Source organism: Mustelus asterias, chromosome 1, assembly GCF_964213995.1.
Source record: "Mustelus asterias chromosome 1, sMusAst1.hap1.1, whole genome shotgun sequence".
Lineage (NCBI taxonomy): Eukaryota > Metazoa > Chordata > Chondrichthyes > Carcharhiniformes > Triakidae > Mustelus > Mustelus asterias.
The window spans coordinates 61,682,360-61,697,718 of NC_135801.1; the positions used below are offsets into that span (position 1 = coordinate 61,682,360).

A 15,359-nucleotide genomic window follows, 5' to 3' on the forward strand; every position below is an offset into this window, starting at 1 on the left:
CATCCAAACTGCAGACGCAATTAAATTAGTTACTCTGCATAAACTTTGGAAGATCAAAAAGAGTTTTGAGCTATCACATGCAAATATATATTTGTTCAGGAATATAAAGGATGCTCTGCAATAAAGGGAAAATATATTTATCCATGCCCATTATGTATGGCTAGTTTTATTGTACAGTTCTGGAAAGCTTTTTGAAAAAATATTATGGATGAATCTTTAAATCGTTGAAGAGATATTGAGTACAGTGTATGTTGTCAAAGAGATAATTGAAAACTTGGAACAAATGCATTTAGTAAAATAGGCAACAAATCATTGACCAAAAGTGATTTATTTTCCCTATTTAAATAGGTCCACATTTAGTTGACTTTAAACCCAAGCTGACTAAGATGGAAGTAAGATGCCATTTATTAATCTAAATTAAAACTGTTGTCTTAAAGCTCAGAATCTACCAGGTTTCTCGGCAGGAAAACATAATTAATTTTCTATAAGAAAATGACCAATTTGTATTGACACAGTCTGGGCTAGATTTTGATTTAGAAATATTGGAGGTAGCAGGGTTTTCTTCCAGTTTGCCTTTTCATCATCTTCAGCCCCATTTAGTAATAGCGCATGCTGGCAGTCTCAATGGTCACTTTTACAGATAAAATCATTCAGTTATTAGGGAGGAAATTGTGTCTTTGAACTTAGTACAACAACGTACATTTGCAAAGTGCATTTAATGCACTAGAATGACCCAACCACTGTTTCCTATCCACCACAAGGATGAAAGCACAGCATAAACAACTGCTGCAAACAAACATATCACTTAAGGTTTCTTTTGAACCATGCACACAGAGTTGCATTTTAACATAGAGGATGCAATTTGTGTAAATAATATTGGCAAGTCATTTTGCTTTCAGTTTGTCAAAAAGTTGCAAAATCTCTTGTGCAGTTTGTAAGCTGAGTGGTTTTCTGTGTGAACTGTGTTTGATTCATCCTGCCATATGAATAAAACCACATCCCCTCCTGCGCATTTCTAATAAATACCTTGTTAAGTAGGAATTTGTTTTTTCGTCCTAGGATAACTAAAGAATGGCAGCTGAAACGCTAGGAAACCACAGCTGCCATCTTTTACAGCAGCTCCATGAACAACGAATCCAAGGCTTCCTGTGTGACTGCATGCTGGTGGTGAAGGGTGTCTGCTTTAAGGCCCATAAGAATGTGTTGGCTGCATTCAGCCAGTATTTTAGGTGGGTATGAACTATTTGTAATATTTATTTTAAACCGTGCCCTAAAAGTAGTCTGTTTTCAACCAGCCTTTGCTTCATGTACACCATTATCAAGTAGCCTTGTGCATATGATATATTCAAAGTCTTACATGTAGCAACACTTCCTCCAAGTGTCACACTGGGTCCCTATGAAAACTTCCCCATTGTACAGTTCCCAATCGCAAACTTCCAGCTGACCATGAGACATAAATAGATTGTGGAAAAAATCTGTTTAATTTTAGCATGCCTGACATGTTCAAAGCTTTCCTACTTTGTTTTCATTATAATTCACATTACAATATGACAGAATCCGCCTAACTTTGTCTGGATTTACAGCACTCTGTAGTACTTAGACATATAGGAGGCTTCCCATGTTTGTTTGTTGCAAGTTATGTTTAGCATACCATACATTTCTCATGTTGCCAGTTTTCGACAAGATTGTGCGTGTTTAAATAATCTATAAATTGTTTGTCTTCTTTTGCACGAACCTTCTCATGTTCCTTAAATTCAACATGGATCTTAGATGCCAGTGATCCATCAGTCAATAACACCAATCAGATCATTGTCCACACATTGAACTTTGACCTTCAGAGATCCATTCCTGGTGACATCAGAGCCATTCACACTGGGTCTGCCAGTCATTGAATGGATTGTTACCCTGAACATTGCACTGTTTTAAAATTGTGGTAAATCATCTCCAAAAACATTTAGGGAAGAGAGTATTGTCAGCCATATGTTTAATCAGCCAGGTAGAACTAATGGTTGACAGAAACATTTTTTGCTGAAAGCTATGCCATTATGGCATCTTTAAATTGCTTTGCAACAATAACGTTTATGGAGTGAACTAAAAACATCAAATTTCACATTTTTGCTTTTGCAGCAATTCTTTTTCTATATTCATTTATGGGATGTGAGTGCCACTGGCTGGGCCAGCAATTATTGCCCATCCCTAACTGCCCTCTGAGGGCATTTAAGAGTCAACCACATTGCTGTGGGTCTGGAGCCACTTGTAGGCCAGACTGGCTAAGGACGACAGATTTCTTTCCCTCAAGGGCATTAGTGAACCAGATGGGTTTTTACAACAATCGACAACAGGTTTCATGGTCATCATTAGACTTTTAATTCCAGGTTTTTTTATTGAATTCAAATTTCACCATCTGCCCCAGATCTTGCTCTGGGTCTCTGGATTACTAGTCCAGTGACAATACCACTATACCACTTCCTCCTCAAATGCTACGGCAACTTAGGATCTCATTCTTTAGCTTCTTTTTAATAAAAGCATTTAAGTAGTAAAGTGCTGCCTCTTTGTCTTTTAGGCTTGAAGTAATTGTGTGTTACATCTATAATCTTTCAGGACCTTATTTCAGAATTCTTCAGGTCAGAGCCGTGATGTCTTCCATTTGGATATCAAGAACGTTGGTGGCATTGGCCAGATTCTGGATTTTATGTATACTTCACATCTCGATCTTAGCCATGAAAATGTCCAGGCTGTGTTGGACATTGCTCAGTGTTTGCAAGTACCAAATGTGCTCAGTCTGTGTTATACTTTCCTAAAGGCTTCAGCAAATGTCATAAGTGATACCAACAACTTGTCAGCTCCCAGCGCCATTTCACTGCATGGGGCCCTGACAACTGACACAGAGGACATGCTAGAAAATAACGATGGTGCTGAGATAAACCATGACTGCTCATTTGGGATGCAGAATCATATTCACAAAGCACAGGAGCTGGGCCTGTTATTTAGACCACTGCCAGATATTTCCCAAGCTGAAATATCAGCCACCTTACAGAGCCAAACAACTGGACTTCCAGACAGGAATTCTTCAGATTATCCAATGAGACAAAATACTCAGCCGCCGTCTAAATTATACAACTGTTATGGTAAAGAAATATTCAAGCAAAATCTGTCTCCTTTTTTCAGCAATAATCAAGGGGAGCAAAGAAGGGCAGAACTCGATGATGGTTTAAGTGCGGCAGTAACCGCGAAGGATGTATCTTCCCTTGAGCATTCTGAATGCAGCAATGCTAGTCAAGAGCCCTCCTCATCAGGCATGCCTATGCATTCAGAGGAAAGGTGGTCCTTTGGTCAGAATGCAGGGAACATGGAACCCCAACCAATTAGACAATTGCCTCATGTGAAAAAGAAGATCCCTCTGAAGAAGTACGATTACCTGTGGCCTAAGAAACTGCTTGAGTCACCTTCTGTGCTGCCGAAAGTGAATGAAACAACCGAAACGGAGAAAATAAATGAACTCAGTTCAAGCAAGCTGCCCAAAGAGAATGTGAGACAAGGCGATTGTGCTGGGGAGAAAGATCCGGAACAAATGAAACTCACTGACTCACCTTTGAGAGGCAGTGATCTGGTACCGGTTGACCACGGGGCTGCCGGAGACACCGAGGAAATTCTTGACCAGTCTTTAAATAATGCAAATGTTCAGTCCCAACTTTGTCAGTCACAGAAGCAATATTGTTGTGAACTATGTGGGAAAACCTTCAAGCACCCGAGCAATCTAGAGCTACACAGACGTTCCCATACAGGTACAGTAGGTTGGAAACACACAATTTTAGATTTTATCTCAGATTTGAAACAATGAATTACAGCACATCATGGTAGACTTTGTGTTGTGCACTTTCAAAGCTGAAGAAGCGGTGGGGGAGGGGATTTATAATGAACAGAGAGTCACTGCTCTCTACATTTCCCAAACTTTGGAGAGCATAGACAAAGTTGTATCTGGCTGTGTGAAAACTGCTAGGCGGCACAGTGGTTAGCTCTGCTGCTTCACAGCGCCAGGAACCCGGGTTCAATTCCGACCTCGGGTCACTGTCTGTGTGGAGTTTGCACGCTCTCCCTGTGAATGTGTGGAGTTCCTCCGGGTGCTCCAGTTTCCTCCCACAGTCCAAATATGTGCGGGTTAGGTTGATTGGCCATGCTAAAATTGCCCCTTAGTGTCAGGGGGATTAGCAGGATAAATATGTGGGATTACGGGGATAGGGCCTGGGTGGGATTGTCATCAGTGCAGGCTTGATGGGCCGAATGGCCTCCTTCTGCAGTGTAGGATTCTGTAATTCAAAGTTAACACACTAGTCAGGATAACAATCCTAGCCCATAGCTTTTTTGTTTGATTCAGGCAGCTCCAGAGGAGACCTCGGGCCATTTTGAAATCTTGTCCCTGCTATTTACAATAGAGCCACTCCAAGATATTCCTGTGATTCACATCATCAGAATATCCTGCTGTGAGAGAGACCGGTGCTGGTAGCAAAACTGATGCTTTCCATCAGAGGCTTTAATTGGAAATATCTGCGTGGCACAACTGGGGTCCAGGTCATTTACTCACATTACTTTTTCTGTTTTCCCCTTCCATGTTCCCCCAGGTTCAGCTCTGCTCTTTAACTCAATTCAACAAAATTAGTCTTGTGTTTTTTTTATGTCTCACTCATCAGTTTATTCACCACTGGACTGTGCTCCGTAATGTACCCAACCATTCCCTGTTCATTGTTCCTCACTGTACACTGTTTAGAATCATAGAATCCCTACAGTGCAGCACACACCTTTGGAGTGTGGGAGGAAACCGGAGCACCCGGAGGAAACCCACGCAGACACGGGGAGGACTTGCAAACTCCACACAGTCACCTGAGGCTGGAATTGAACCCAGGTCCCTGGCATTGTGAGGCAGCAGTGTTAACCACTGTGCCACCCCTGCCACTCCTTTTACTTTGCCACTAGTGCATGTTCTCTTCTGCACATGCAATGGCTGTGACTGCCTGATCAGTGTTAGACATTGATCGCCAACTCTAGGACTGGTTCAGCTAGTGAAGTGGGGAATTCTGCGCGAATGTGAATTTGAATAAGGAGGAAAGGAGCTGTGCTATGAGGACACGAAACTCATAAATTATAAGATGACAACCCATTTATAAGGTATTGTTACAAAAGCGAAATATTATGAATTCTGGAAATCTGAAATAAAAACAGAAAATGCGAGAAATATTCCGTAGGTTAGATAGCATCTGTGCAGAGAGACAGAGTTATCGTTTTAAGTCAAATATCCTATTCTGATAAAAGGTTGCCACCCTGAAATGTTAACTCTATCACCGAAATTCTACCACCCCGCCTGCCATGCAATCAGAGCGGGCGAGGGACGGACAACAGAAATGTCTGTTGGCCTCGGGCGGGATTTTCTGGTCTTTCTTGAGTGAGGCCATAAAATCCCATCCAATTTCTCTCTCCAAAGATGCTTCCTGACAAAGAGTACATTATTTATATGTGGTACATTTTGCATGATGATCTACAGGCCTGAATCTTCTGAGCAATTGCAATGATAGTCAGATAGCTGTTGCATTCAGAAATTCCCCCGACAGAACCCTGCTGTGCAGTTCTTCTGGGACCATCCAAACCCAGCTGACAGAACATTACACAGCTTAGAATCCCAAAGAACTCCATCAGAGTGGAGTAAAGTTTGGGGAAGACCGTATATGCCCCTTTTCTACTGCGCTAGCTGCCATATGATGAGTTTAAATGTCCAATTTGAATATTAGTGAATGAACAAAGAACGAAGAAAATTACAGCACAGGAACAGGCCCTTCGGACTTCCAAGCCTGCACCGACCATGCTGCCCGCCTTAACTAAAACCCCCTACGCTTCCGGGGACCATATCCCTCTATTCCCATCTCATTCATGTACTTGTCAAGACGCCCCTTAAAAGTCACTACTGTATCCACTTCCACTACCTCCCCCGGCAACGAGTTCCAGGCACCCACCACTCTCTGTGTAAAAAATCTGCCTCGTACATCTCTTTTAAACCTTGCCCCTCACACCTTAAACCTATGCCCCCTAGTAATTGACTCTTCCACCCTGGGAAAAAGCTTCTGACTATCCACTCTGTCCATGCCTCTCATATGGGTGAGTGAGTGAATAGTTAGGTGGGTAAAGTGGTGGCTGGGTGACAGTGGACAGCTGGATAGATAAGTGTGGTGGTAGGTGGGTAAGATAGTAAACTGGTCAGGAGTGGTTAGTTCAGTTTGGGGACGTAGTCGGGTGGTTGGGAGGGATACTGTGGTTGAGGATAGACAGGTCTGGTGGGGTGGTCAGGGTTAGTCAGGTGGGAAGGGGGTAGTTGGGTGTTCAGAGGTGGGGAAGGATAGTCCAATCAGGTCTGGTTAGGTAATGGACGGAGTGGGGAGAGTCAGGAGTAGTTCGGTAGGGGTGGGGGAAGTATTTAGGTGGGGAGTTCACTGGGGTGAGTTGCGGAGTTCAGGGGGGTGATTTGGGGGTCACTTGTGGACTTACCCAGGTGTTAGACCAGGTTTTAATCTGTCTAATATTTCCTGAGTATTCCAGTAAGTAGATGAGAGTAACTCAGAGTTGGAGACATTCACAGATGATCCAAGGGAACAAGCCATCAGGGGTTTAAACTTCCCGGGCAATTCCTATATAGGTCTGCGTGTCAGGACTTCCACAGGGTCCTAATGCACATCTTCGGTCACAAATCTGGAGACTGGGAGATTTGGTCCATAGTCTTGTGGACAACTTGGATAATTTACATTAATATTTATTGCATTTAATGATGAGGGGAGAGAATTGTTCCCCACCTCTGCCAAGTCTTTATGACTTGCCTTTAGTTGAATATATGCTCTACGTCTTGTCAGGAGCATGGTGTCAGGGTTGCAGTAAACATAGGGACCAGATACTGAACAATTTTGCATGTATTGTTTTACTCTGACAATTTCCAATCCACATTAATCTGTTTCTGTCTGACTCTATAATGGTGGATTGTATCACCAGACAACGGTTGGGGGAAAGAGATTTTCCAACACCCTCCCATGGGGTGAGTTTCCCGTGGCTGATGCAGCAAGCCATTGGCCGGCAACAGAATTTTCTGGTCCCGGGTTTTGGCTTGGGGCGGGGGCTTGTCAACTTCAGCAGGACCAGAAGGCATGAATATAGTCCAGGATGATGGTGAGCAGGCTAATCTTCATTTCTTGTTAGCCAAAGGGAATAAATCAAGTTTTTGACATGGGGATCTGTCACTCAATGGAATATTTAAAATTTATCTAGTTAAAAGGCCAAGAAATAGAAAGCAGAGCTTTCAATGCACTGCTATTATCTTCCATACATTATCTCAAATACACTACATTCAAATAAAGATATGTAAGTGGGGAACATTTAAATTGGCTCATTGTAGAACAGCTAGCCCCTTGCTCCAGTGCTATGGTGCTCACTTTAGGAAGAAGCCACGCAAAGTCCCATATTCAAATACCACATTGTACGTCAACTTGGTATCACTTTCACCTCTAGATTAGCAATTAGTGGGTTCAAACCTACACCAGATTTGAGATCATAATCTAAGATGCTAGTCAGCGCTGTGGGGATACTGCAGTGTCAGATATGCCATTAAAAAGTAAAGACAAAAGGAGAGATATTTGTGGAAGGATGAGAGCAAATGGCCTTGTTTAGGGTCAAGATGTTGGCCTATGTTTCATAAGCACAATTGTGATTAAATAAGAACAGATTTACTTCTGGAAACGTATTTCTGGTTGACATTTACAGCAATTCAACATTAAAATTAAAAATCATTAGTAAAGTATCGGAAGTATATTCTCCCCTTCTCACTGAGGTTTTATAGGCCCTCAGAGCTGCTCACAAAAGTAGATTTTTTTTGTTTGAAAGTATGTTATTGTTTTGTAATAATCCAGAGTAGAACTGATAATATTTAGTTCTAGTGTTTGCACATAGAGGAATGTGTGTCAGGAATCACCAGCAGACTATAATCTAATCAAAGAAGCCTGTCTGAAACTACAAGAGAAACTCAGGTGTTTAGAACTTGCTGTTTAAAATGTAACTTAGGGATTATTGCCTGAAATTTGCTGCAAGGTGTTTTGTTTATACAAATATAATGGCCCAGTTTGTCAGAAACCAGATGTACCCTTGAAGATGCAGGAAATCCCACTGCAAAGATTCCACAGGAATTGGGAAGTTTCAACTTCCCAGGCAACTGCATTCAGAACTCTCCAATGTGTAGGCTGTTTTTTTTGTTGTTTATATATCCAATTCAACCCAATCAAAGTCCAATTCAAAGTCTCAGCAAGTGAGACATTCCTGATCCAAGCTGACAAGACAGGCCTCTCACTTCCTGTCTTGGGCTTGATCTACATGATCCAAGCTGATTGGAGTAGGCATTGCACCTCCTCCAGGGCTTGATCTCATTTGCATCTTAGCCAAAAGGCCGAGATGCTGCTTTAAAAAATTGCTTCAAATGAAGCCTCAGTGTAACCTCATGACTTCAACCAGTGCAGCACATCGATACTACACTTAATCTTAGCCAAAAGTCCATTTTGGGGCCATTTTATTGTGGCAGTGCCAGTTGGTGCTATACTTTATCTGTTATTGATGTCAAGTGGCATCCACATTAAAAGCTTACGAGTTGCGAGATTGTTGCTAAAATTTATAAAAGAATATTTTGCATTTGAGTGTGAATAGAATCATAGAGTCCCTACAGTGCAGAAGGAGGCTATTCAGCCCATCGGGTCTGCGTTGATTCTCCAAAAGAGCATCTGACTTAAGCCCATCCTCTCACTCTATCCCCATAACCCTGCGCATTTACTGTGGCCAAGCCACCTAACCTGCACATCTTTGGACTGTGGGAGGGAACCAGAGGACCCGGAGGAAACCCACGCAGACACTGGGAGAACGTGCGAACTCCACACAGACAGTCACCCAAGGCCGTTATGAAACCCCGGTCCATGGCGCTGTGAGGCAGCAGTGCTAACTATTGTGTCACCGTGCCACCTCTTCTATAACTTCTACAAATCTTCTTGCACTTGTTTGGTGATCCAAGTGTTTAATCTATGTTAACGCATTGGCAAAATTTCTTCACCAGTTAATAAATGTTTCTTACTAGTAATTTTCAACTTTCTCATCAAATACATTGTGCAAAAACACAATTCTTATAGCACCTTCCACAAGCTCACTCTCTCACTCTCTCTCTTCTGTATGCCATGCCCTGGTATGACTTTGGCAATCATGGATTTCTGTATTGCCCCCTGGTTATGCTTGGCAAAGTACTGCAATTGTTTGACATTACCTGCCATAGACAATTGATTAGGAGTTCCTCCCACTCTCACTGTCTGCCATTGGCATATGTTGGAAGGACTTGCAAGTTGATACCTCGTTATGAACCCACCTTCCTTGGCCATCAAGACCTGGCATGGGACCTGAACCCCAGAGCTTCTCAGAGACAGGGATATGACCCAATGCACCACAAAATCACCTTCCTGCATCAGCTCAGTTGTCCAAAAGCCCTTCACAACCATAAGTTATTTTTGAAATGTAATGATTGCATTTACAATCTGATTAAATACAAATGCAACAATCTAGAAAATGTACTCATTAGGCTAAAAATTAACTTGTATAACTAAGTCAACTATGTTGATTTTCCCCAGCAGCAGAAAGTACCGGGGCCACTAACTGCCTGGGTTTAAGACCATAAGACGTAGGAGCAGAAGTGGCTCATCTAGTCTGTTCTGCCGCCATACTGGAAGGTCATGACTGATCTGATATGACAATCCTCAACTCCACTTTCCCGCCTTATCCACATAACCCTTCTGCAATGATATCAGTGGGAAACCCACACAGGCTGTGCAGGTAATGACCAGCAACATTGGCAGTCCCGGGGAATCTGTTGTTTACGTAGCATCAATTTAATGCAGTGCTACCTTAACCAATGTTTTGCTCATTACATTTATTTATCTCATCTCCAACTAATGTTCTCCCTATCCTGCGGATGCAACCTGCTCGGCTTCCTTATTATTCCTGATCTCAGAGTGCGCCCTCATTCTAATACTTCACTGCTCAGCTGAAGCACAATATTCTCAGGTTTACTTCTATGTCACTATCACAAGGTATGCACAAAGAGTGCAACTATGTTAATAGAGAGATGTAATGTAAAGAGGGAAACAAACTGCACCTCACACAAGGCATCATATGGCCTTTGGACCATGTTCGCCATCCCCTTACAGACTGCAGACCCTTATCATTGCACTGTAATGTGCTGCCTTCCCACCAATCCCGGCCCCCTCTAATGTCAGGTAATGGATTTAAAGTTCTGCCAAAGCTGCTATCACCTCCGATATGGACCTGATCTCGACACCATCCAAATTTTCCAGCAATGCATCACCCACCCTGAACTCTGGACTTCCTGTTATCCTTGCATCAGTGCTAATTTAGCTTAATTTAGCTTTTTGCCATTGCCTTCCAATAAAAGCTCCTCAACTCCTTGGATTAGTCGCAAGTTTTGTTATTAAGAGGCAAGAATATAAACGTTTTTGAGTGTGAGATAAGATTTGATTTTTCAGAATTTGATTCCGTGAGGAATTTCCATGTACGTTAGAGAGGTCAATTCACCACAACTAAAGCCTGTATACTTAGAATGGACAGATTGATATGGAGAGATAGTAAATACAAATAATAATGAAAATCGAATATTTTAAATCCGTTTAATATTGTAAAATGTTTTCTGAGCAACATCACAAGAAGAGCACAAATGTTATGATTTCCATTCATTAAAATGTGCCTGATTACATTCCTGAAATTAGCTTACAAATTCTTTGAGCAATCATTTTGGCTCACATTTAAAAATATATGACCTTAAATTATATTCCTATCTCTTAATAACAAAACTAGAAACCCAATCCCCATTAGTTATACACTCAGTTTCTCCACTGTGCACAGCAAGGTAAAAAGAGTAGAATTTAAAGCCACTTTTTACTTCTCGGGAGGACAGATGACAGCAATTGTTGTAGTTAAATAAGCAATCCATAAATTGGTACTTTATGTAACTTTTATCAGTGATTCCTGATTTGAGAGTGTTTATAGATTCTACTTTTGCTAAATGTAGGTAATCAGGACACGTATGAAAAAAGGATAACTGATGCCCATTGTGAGTTGTCTAACTTCCTAATATATGTATTTCATTGTGTTTAATAGGAGAGAAACCATTTGAGTGCAACATCTGTGGGAAGCACTTTTCACAGGTAAAATTATTATTTAAAAGTATTGTCAAAAGTATTCCAAATAGGTTTTTTTGCTGTCTTTTTTGAGGCAAAATTAAAGGCTCAAACTTATAGCACCTTGCCTGTGTGGTGCTTGACTGTTACAAATTTGCTTCTGCCATTGATACCTTCTTGAATTCTGTGATATCATCCGTTCCCTTCAGTGGTCTGTGCCTCTTACTTTTGTGTCAATGATCTTACTGCCCTGCACCCAATTGCACAATAGCACAACCCAATGACTTAACAAATCGTGTCTTCTTGTGATCCAGTCCATGTCTTTTGCACATGTAGACCTTCAATCCCTGTAGGTCGAGCTAGATAAGGAAAGCCTTGATCCAAATGGTTAAAATTCTTTGTTACAGAGTAAGATAAGCACGCAAAGCCATAGTTTGATCAAATTCACCTAGTTCAGTTGATGCAGTTTATCTCTGAGTCATAACATAAGGATAGCAACCATTCATTTCATAATCTTTTTTGATTTATGCAAACGAGTTAAATGTATGAGCATGACCCTCCACACCCCCCTCCCCCCGAGTGATGCACTCACCTGAGATCCTCTTGGAGGTCTACTCGCCAGGTACACACCTTGGAGGACCAGTCATGATTCACACCATTGTGCCCTCATGCTGACATGACTGGATTTTTCTGATGGGTGTTAGGTGGGGGGTGATGATTCAGGTACAGAGACCTGTTAAATAGATGGTAGTGTATTCAAATGATGTTCCCGACATCGAACTTCAAGAAACTTGCCCCGTCACTGACGGGGGTGGGGGGATAATTGTGTCAAGCATTTTCTCCAGTGTGAAATAGTTTGGGAGTTCTCGTGAGATTTTCTACTTCCATCGCTGAACCAACCTGACAAAAACGGGAAAAGAAAATCCCGGCCTATAGGTATGCTGTGTTTATTGATATTGGGGACGAACCACTAAATTGCTTACTTTTTGTAGTCTCTCAGGAAACATATCACAGCTCATTTGCATCTATCTACAGTCTCAGAACTTTTCCTCCACTTGCAGATAGAAACAACACTTTAAAGCACAAAAATTAATGTATCTTTATTCCCCTCAAATAATTTCTATAGAAAAGATCCTGAACTGTAACAAGGATTTGCACTTATATGGGAGTAACTGTTCAATGTGACTACTGTCAATAGCTCATAGAGTCATAGAGGTTTACAGCAAGGAAACAGGCCCTTCGGCCCAACTTGTCCATGCCGCCATTTTTTTTTTAAACCTCTAAGCTAGTCCCAATTGCCTGCATTTGGCCCATATCCCTCTATACCCATCTTACCCATGTAACTCTCTATATGCTTTTTAAAAGGCAAAATTGTACCCGCCTCTACTACTACCTCTGGCAGCTTGTTCCAGACACTCACCACCCTCTGTGTGAAAAAATTGCACCACCGGACACTTTTGTATCTCTCCCCTCTTGCCTTAAACCTATGCCCTCTAGTTTTAGACTCCCCTACCTATGGGAAAATATATTGACTATCTAGCTGATCTATGCCCCTCATTATTTTATAGACCTCTATAAGATCACTTGCAATGTGACTAACAGGAAGATAGTTCCAGCATGAGTACCACCCTTTAGTCTGTTCTTTGTGGGATCCCTAGAGAAATGTTCTTCGCAGTTACCGCAGGAACCTACATCACTATTTGAAGCAAGATTGGAGATGTTGCCCACCTTGTTAGCAGGGAGCAGTTACTATTCCAACTCTGTTGAAACCTGTTTGCTGGACTTGACTCCAGTCAGGTCTCGTAGCAGTTACAGAACAAAATTGCTTGATATTGTTCATAACAAAGATGGCTGTTGTTGACAGTTGAGGCTAAATTACAAAGCACTAAAATGGAGATCACTCAGATCACTGCAGCTTATGACCAAACTTAATCCTGGAAGTTGCACAAAAGTATGAAATAACATTTGAATACCAGCTTCATATTGACCAGTACAGGTACTGATTGTTTAGTCTATGTCTTTGGCTATGCTGAGAAGATCCTCACCAAAAGCTGATTAATCCATTTGGTAATAAGCCATCGCAAGTTTCAGAATAGGGAAGGGTCCACCCTAGAACAATGCTTCATTCTTTGTTTGGCAATTTAATGCTGAGGCCTATTCTACCAAACAATCTGAGGGGCCTGGATCACTTTCAGTGGAGGATATGTTTTGTCAAATTCCATTGTGGTTGGTGCCAAATCTCATTGTTGAATTTTACTCTTCATTACCTACCTTGTGTGTTATGGTGCAATATTTAAATGCCAAGGGCTGCCAGTCACCAGCTACTTGGAACATTTATGTAAAGTACTCATCAAGAGATTATGTTCTTTTTAAAAGATATTTATTGTTCACATTGATCTTATTTTAATGATACATGCTGTTGGAACAATGTAGAATTAGGTCTTCATTGTGACATTGTACCACACTGTCCAGTACTTGTGCGCAAGTACATTTTACTTCACAGTTCCACACATAAGAATTTAAGAACTAGGAGTGGCAATCGGTTACACAATACCTCAAACCTGCTGCCTCATTCAATAAGATCATGGATCTGATTGTGGCTTTCACTCTACTTTCCTGCCTCCTCTCCTCCTCACCCACCCACCCCGTAACACTTGATTCCCTTGTCAATCAAAATCTGGAACTCAGCCTTGGATGTATACAATGACCCAATCTCTAAGCTCACTGGGGAAGAGAATTCCAAGCACAAAGACCCCTGAAAGAAGAAATTCCACCTGCTCTCTGTCTTGAACAGCAGACCCCTTTTTTAAACGGTGCCCCCTAGGACCAGATAAGCAGTGTAGCTGGGTAAGATAACCAGCAATATTAAGCAGGACTCTGAAAACACAACTATTTTGACAGTTTAATCATTTCTTTGGGTAAAATGTATATTTTTCCTTCATTTACTCATAACCCATAAAGCTCTGCAGAAATAATGGATGGATTGATTCACTTGCGATAATTCTCAAAATTTGCTGGAAAAGCAAAGCAAAGAACAAAGAAAAGTACAGCACAGGAACGGGGTCTTTTTCCCTCCAAGCCTGTGCAGATCATGATGCCCTAACTAAAAAAAAACCATCTGCCTTTGCTCAGTCCGTATCCCTCTGTTTCCTCCCTATTCATATACCTATCCAAAACATGGAAATCACTCAAATTTTTAACTTTTGATCTCAGTGTCATGATAGATAGGTTTTCTGTCCCAGTTAAAGACAGAGATTTGCATCCTTTCACAGACAGAACTCCAGAATATGTTCTTGTAAGAATGTTTTCCGCTGTCCGTGTTGGTGACTTCATGGGTCTTCCAGGAGGTTTCTGCCACGGAGAGATAGAAGAATTCTGTTCTCATGTTTAGAGCCACAATTCCATGTCTGGTGAGGTCTCACTAATCGAAGAATATCTCAAAGTTTCAAATGTGAACATATATCAGCTGTTGCAATTTTCCCTTCCTCCATTACCTGAACTATTTTGGGGGCAACAAAATTTCATCTCCTGATTCCAAAGGGAGCCTGAAAGAATTTTGCAACATACAAACATCTGGATCCTTTTTTGGATCTAAATTTGGAAGCTTTATGTACATTCTTCTTAGAGCTATTCAGTTCCTGTGATTTCTGGCATAGAAAGTAGTCTTCATAGCATGGGGTTAAGAAACCTATTAACTCCAGCATCTTACAAGGAACCAGATGCAATCAGTCCATTAAAAAAAATGGCCAGGGTTTTCATTCCAGGATTGGGGACCTGAAGTTGAGCTGGTCCAGGTTTCTACCCTGACGCAGCATGCTCCAGTCATTCCCACCCGGATTTCTAAAGGGTCAAGTCAACTAATGGCCTGGAAAATGTGAAATTGTCCATTTATGCAGCAAGAATATAAAAGAAGCATATTACCTGAACGGTGAGAGATTGCAGAGCTCTAAGATGCAGAGGGATCTGGGTGTTCTAATGCATGAATTGCAAAAGGTTAGTAAGCAGGTGCAGCAAGTAATCTGCAAAGTTCATAGAATGTTAACGTTTATTGGGAGGGAAATTGAATACAGAAGTAGGGAAGGTTCAGTTGTATAGGACATTAGTGACACCATA

General features: G+C 41.5%; 2 protein-coding genes across 8 annotated transcripts in view; one reads left to right on the forward strand and one right to left on the reverse strand.

The window, feature by feature from the left end:
- lyar (Ly1 antibody reactive homolog (mouse)) overlaps positions 1-15,359 on the reverse strand; it is a 355,306-nt gene that overhangs the window by 21,445 nt on the left and 318,502 nt on the right. The window lies entirely within an intron of this gene.
- Positions 1-15,359, forward strand: part of zbtb49 (zinc finger and BTB domain containing 49) — a 33,894-nt gene that overhangs the window by 3,274 nt on the left and 15,261 nt on the right. For all 7 annotated transcript variants that reach the window (XM_078213200.1, XM_078213145.1, XM_078213192.1 and 4 more), the window contains 3 exons: positions 1,060-1,229; positions 2,602-3,785; positions 11,227-11,273. In XM_078213200.1, coding sequence (XP_078069326.1) covers positions 1,072-1,229; positions 2,602-3,785; positions 11,227-11,273 — 1,389 coding nt within the window. In that variant the 5' untranslated portion in view covers positions 1,060-1,071. The remainder of the gene's footprint in view (positions 1-1,059; positions 1,230-2,601; positions 3,786-11,226; positions 11,274-15,359) is intronic.